Source organism: Otolemur garnettii, unplaced genomic scaffold (genome assembly GCF_000181295.1).
Source record: "Otolemur garnettii isolate 467f Iridium unplaced genomic scaffold, OtoGar3 scaffold00032, whole genome shotgun sequence".
Taxonomy (NCBI): domain Eukaryota; kingdom Metazoa; phylum Chordata; class Mammalia; order Primates; family Galagidae; genus Otolemur; species Otolemur garnettii.
Window position 1 is genome coordinate 9,379,866 of NW_003852427.1, and position 4,960 is coordinate 9,384,825.

Here is a 4,960-nt window from a genome sequence, read left to right on the forward strand (position 1 = left end):
ATAGCAGATCTGCTGAAGCTTTTGAGGGTAACTCCGCTCAGGTTGTTCAGGGCAAAGTGCAAACTGGAAGGCAGATGCACTTGAAATAGAATTTTTGAGAAATAACGTGCTGTTCACAGGAACAAATCTCAAATGAAGGATGCTCAGGAATCAGTAGACAATGCTGTGTTTGCCAGAGAATGCTTCTAGGTAAAACAGCCCCCTCTCCATAGCCGCAACAAACAAAAAAAGAAAAAAGAAAATGAAACAAAATTGACAAACAACAACAACCACAACAACGCCGTGCACAAACCCAAGCCAGCGGTCATCTCTCCTGATTGCTCTCAATAAAGGGAGGCAAATAGAAGAAGTTCCAAAGTACGGGAGTAATTCTTGTTTTTCTGTTTAATGCCAGGCTTTCAAGGAGAAAGAATACGTCTGTCACTGTTACACACCCATTCTGTTAAAACCCATCTAGATGTCTTAATGGGGCTCTCTCAGGAGGTCCTCACAGCTGCTTCTCCAAGCCAGCAGGGAGCTCTGGGAGGGGCGTGGGGCGCACAGGTGCAGCAGTCCTCCCGTGTGGCCATCACTTCTTTTTGAACACTTGACGGCACACCTGGTCGCCACAGGTCAGCTCCTGCAATGTCAGAAAGTGGGTGAGGGGCAACAAGCCAGAGCTTCCTCGGCCCAGCCTCCAGCCCTCTTGGTGTCTGGGGATGGGAGGTTGGAATAAAAAAGACACTTAGCCATTCTGGGCAAAGGGCATCTCACAGACCCATCAGCTGGCATGCCCTGCAGGTAGCAGTAATTCAATTTTGACACTTGAATTGAGCTTGAACAACTATAAAAATGAAAAATGCAAAGAAAAAAAAATGACCTTCTTGGGTGGGATTTCTCCTACTCCTATGATTAAAGCAACATCACCTGATTTTTAAAAGGTAGCAAAGCCATGAGGTAAGGGAAGGAGCTAGTGTGGAGAAGTGTTCAGCAGGTAAGGGCCTGGAGGATGCTGGCTGGGGAGCTGCCCCAATCTGTGGGCTTTCTGCCCTCTGGTGATGAGAACATGGGCAGTGGAGGCTCATGGAATAGCCGGTGTGACCTGCCTAAGGGCTCCCCCAGGCCTATCTGTGCAGCCACAGGTGCTGTTTTTCAGGCAGGTAGAGGGAGCCCCAGGCCCTTTCTGACCCTTACTAATCCTTGAAGGAGCAGAAAAAATATAAGTATGGGGACGACCACCATACTCGTGCAGCTGATGATGGATCCATTGTCTCAGCCACAGGGATCACTGGGGATTGTATTGCAATTAAAAAATCCATCATCCAAGCCAGAGCAGGTAAGGAAAATCATCAATGAAAAACATGGTGAATGCCTCCCATATATCATCAACTGACATTGCCTCCAAAATAAAGATCTCAGGTGAAGCGAGGCTGGCTCTGAAGGGCACTATGGCACCGGGAATACTGACATTGGAGCCAGGTACCTGCCTGACTCCACAGGTGAATGAATGAATGAATGAATGCAGACCTATTGATTAAAAGAGACTCATTTACAAGAGAATAGCTGAGCGCATGAAGGAGTGAAAGATTTTTCACCATTTGAGTGCCGGATCCATAAATTACCTTGAAGATTGAAGAATGAAAAATTAAACTGTCTAGACAGATATAAATTATTTAAGGATATCAGCCATTGTTTCTACTGCTCTATTCTAGCACCAAATTAACATAAAATATTTGGGGGGCAGGCAGGCATAGCTCAGGAGTGAGGTCAATGCCTGAGGCAGTTCCCAGCAGCCCCTTCCCCCCACTTCCCTTTCACACCCCCATAATTGTGAGAAGGCCTGGTCTCCCCTCCTCCAGGGCACCTAAATTCTAAGGCTCACATTTCTCCCCAGCTGGTCTTTAACAGGTTCCCCGCATTTCTCCTTGGACCTGGGCTTCCCAACTCAGCATTTTGAACTTTCTTTTTAATTGCAGCCATTCACAGAAACAGCCACATATATAGATTTCTTCCTGGAGTTTCCTGAGCCAGTTGGGAATGGCTTTCTGACTGTATGACCACACACATTTGGCTGGACCTCAGGGGAGAAGCTCGAGGCCATTTTTCTTGTCAAAGGTCCCAGCTAGCTGACCAGGGTAGTTTGTGTCAGCAGAGTGGAAGGCAGCTGGGCAGACCCCAGGACTTACCAGGTACAGCTTGTCCCCCTCAACCCACTGCCTCCAGCCGCGGTTCTCCTTCTCCCCCTTTTGCACGCACACAAGGACATCACCTTCCCAGACGACCAGTGTCTGCAGTGACAGATTTCAGGAAGATCACACATGGAGTCTTTGAGGGACTGAACAAATCTAAACCTGCAGCCCCAATTCCTGCAGCCAATCCTGGCTCCTGCAGAGCCCTCCGTCTCAGGGGGCCAAGGCCTTTCCAGTCTGATTTTCTCCACGCACCCCTCATTCCAGCCAAACTAGAATCGTAGCTTGCTCTGTTCTCTTTTGAAGGAATTCCACTCTTCTATTTTTCCATAGGGTAAAGACAGCACTTCAGATCAGTGGGGGGAAAGGTGATGGATTTGACTATATAACAACATGAAATTTCTGGAAAGGAAATAGAGCTCAAAGTCAACAGACTGGGGGGAAATTGTAACTTAACAGCAAAGACCTGATTTCCTTATCTATGCATGTATATAAAGGGCTCCTGTAAATCAGTAAGAAAAAGGTCATTAACTTAATAGTCCATGTTAACAAAAGACATGAACCAACAGCTTATAAGGGGAAAAAAACCCCAAACCCTAGCAGATTGCTTTTAAACCTAAGAAAAGATACTCAGCCTCTCTCATAATAAGAGAAATGCAAATTAAGACTTTGTTTTTCAGATCTAATTCATTATATCATATGGCCAAAGATCCAAGAGTTTGGCAATATACTGAGTTGGAGGAGGTGTGGCAGGGGAGGGGGGTAATATAAATTAGTATGAATCACTTTGGCAGGAAATGTTATATTACCTTGAGGAATATAAAATTGCATATACTTGTTGAGCTAGAAATTCTACGTCTGGGAACTTTTCATACAACATTCGCATTATGAGGAGTCTCTCATGTAGGATGTAAGAAAGGCAGGGGAGCTTCCTAACAAGCTGGGGGTGATCTAGCAGGCTCCAGGGCCGGGGCTTCTCACCCAGAACCAGGAGGGTGGACCTTCTCCTGGTCCTTGGTTTCCTCCAGGCAGCAGTGCCAGCTGCTTAGTCACATGCAGGCAGCACCACAATTTGTGGTGAACAACCAGGCTGAGACAGCCAGCAGGTTGGAGAAGGCAGACCCTGCCGAACCCCCAAAGCATGCAAACCCTTGTATTTACAAATTATGTAACTCCCAGACTCCCCCTCCTTTTCTTCACCACCTTTCTCTCCCCTACTGCCTCCCTGGATATAATCTGTACCACGCCCAAGTGCTCCTGCAGAGACAACAACTCCTTCATCCAAATGAGGCTTGCACATGCACCTTCTGAGATGACTATGCCTTTCCCATCCAGGGAACAGCTTTGTGTCTCTGCTGTTCTTCCCCGGGGATGCCCCTGATGCTAGTTGATTTTCTTCCAAGCACTTGCAAACCATATTACGCCTCTATGAACAATATTATGCTAAGGTTCAGGCATTTACTTTCCTCTGTATCTTGTAATCCCAGTGGGTAATAAACTGACCTGTGGTCTTTTTCCACTGTCCTTGCCCATTTGGGTCTGAATTTTGGTACAAATCTGTTTCCTACCGATTGTTAAATCTACCTACTTCTAAAAGAATATTTAACCTTGACCATATTATGTATTTTATGTACAATTTTATTCCTCCTCATTTTACTCCCCAAAGCATCACAGCATTGTTTGTTACTGCAAAGGACTGGAAGGCTCATAAATTCTGGCAGTGGGTGGTTAGTTAAATATGGTGTGGTTTACCCCTGCTATGCAGTCGTTGGAAGAATACAGCCAGAGTGTACTGTGTAAGTTGAAAAAGCAAGGAGCAGAGCTATGTGCATAAACGGAGGGGGGGGGGCAAGTGTTCCTATATTTGTGCATGTTCCTGGAAGGTGGTAAAAGAAATGCTTAATAGTGATTGTCTCTCAGGAGGGAACTGAGTGCCTGGGGGCTAGGATGGGAAGAAAATTTTATGTTTTACTGTTTGAAATTTTTTTCAACCATCTGCCTGTATTAATATTCCCAAAGCTAATTAAAAAATAAAATTTTACAAGTTTTATAAAAAAGTCTCCTCCTCCCTCAGGGCCATCAAAAGCCTCACATCTTGGAGGTGTTAGGGAAGCTCGGTTTACAGGTCGTCTTGCTGTTCCGGGAGGGAGACATGGTCTTGAATACACATTTGCTGTTGTCCATTGTCGCTTTGGGGAGGATTCTGAGCTCCCTCCCAAATAGATGAGAAAGATTCAAAAGGACTCATGTCTTCTCTTCTCCCCAATTCTGGATTGCCTCGCACATAATCGGCACCTAATACATGTTAGTTGAATTAATGTCGGTCTCCTTCAATAAACAATGAAAGAAGAGAGTAGACCAGCTGTCCATTTCTGCAACACCAGGCTCTGCACAGTGACCAGCATTGCTGAATGACTCTCTGTGATTGAAATGAAGTCTTGAGTAAGTCCACTGCCTCCTTGCCTTGGTTTCCATCGCCCCACCAGAAGGCACACATGTACATCAACATGGACACTGTGTGGTCACTGCCCATCTACTTGTCTGTCTTCCCCATGTGGCTTGAGATGTCTGAGGGCAGGGAGGGGGTCCGATTCATCATTTTATCTCTAGCTCCTGACTCAGACCTGACATGTGGTAGGGGCTTAGCATATTTTGTGGAAGGAAGGAGAAAACTGTTAGCGTAAGGGCCCGTCCTATTATTTTATTTTCATAACTCATATTGGATGGCAACATTAAAAGTTATTTTGACCCTGTAAGTAAGCTGGTTACCAAAAAATCATGGTTTACTTACA

At 45.6% G+C, this 4,960-nt stretch overlaps 1 protein-coding gene across 1 annotated transcript in view; it reads right to left on the minus strand.

The window, feature by feature from the left end:
* Window positions 1-349: 349 nt before the first annotated feature.
* The window catches only part of RBP2 (retinol binding protein 2), a 26,135-nt gene continuing 21,524 nt past the window's right edge, over window positions 350-4,960 (minus strand). Inside the window, exons 4-5 of the mRNA XM_003789436.2 lie at window positions 2,166-2,267; window positions 350-619 (exon numbers count right to left, since the gene is read on the minus strand). Coding sequence (XP_003789484.1) covers window positions 569-619; window positions 2,166-2,267 — 153 coding nt within the window. The 3' untranslated portion in view covers window positions 350-568. The remainder of the gene's footprint in view (window positions 620-2,165; window positions 2,268-4,960) is intronic.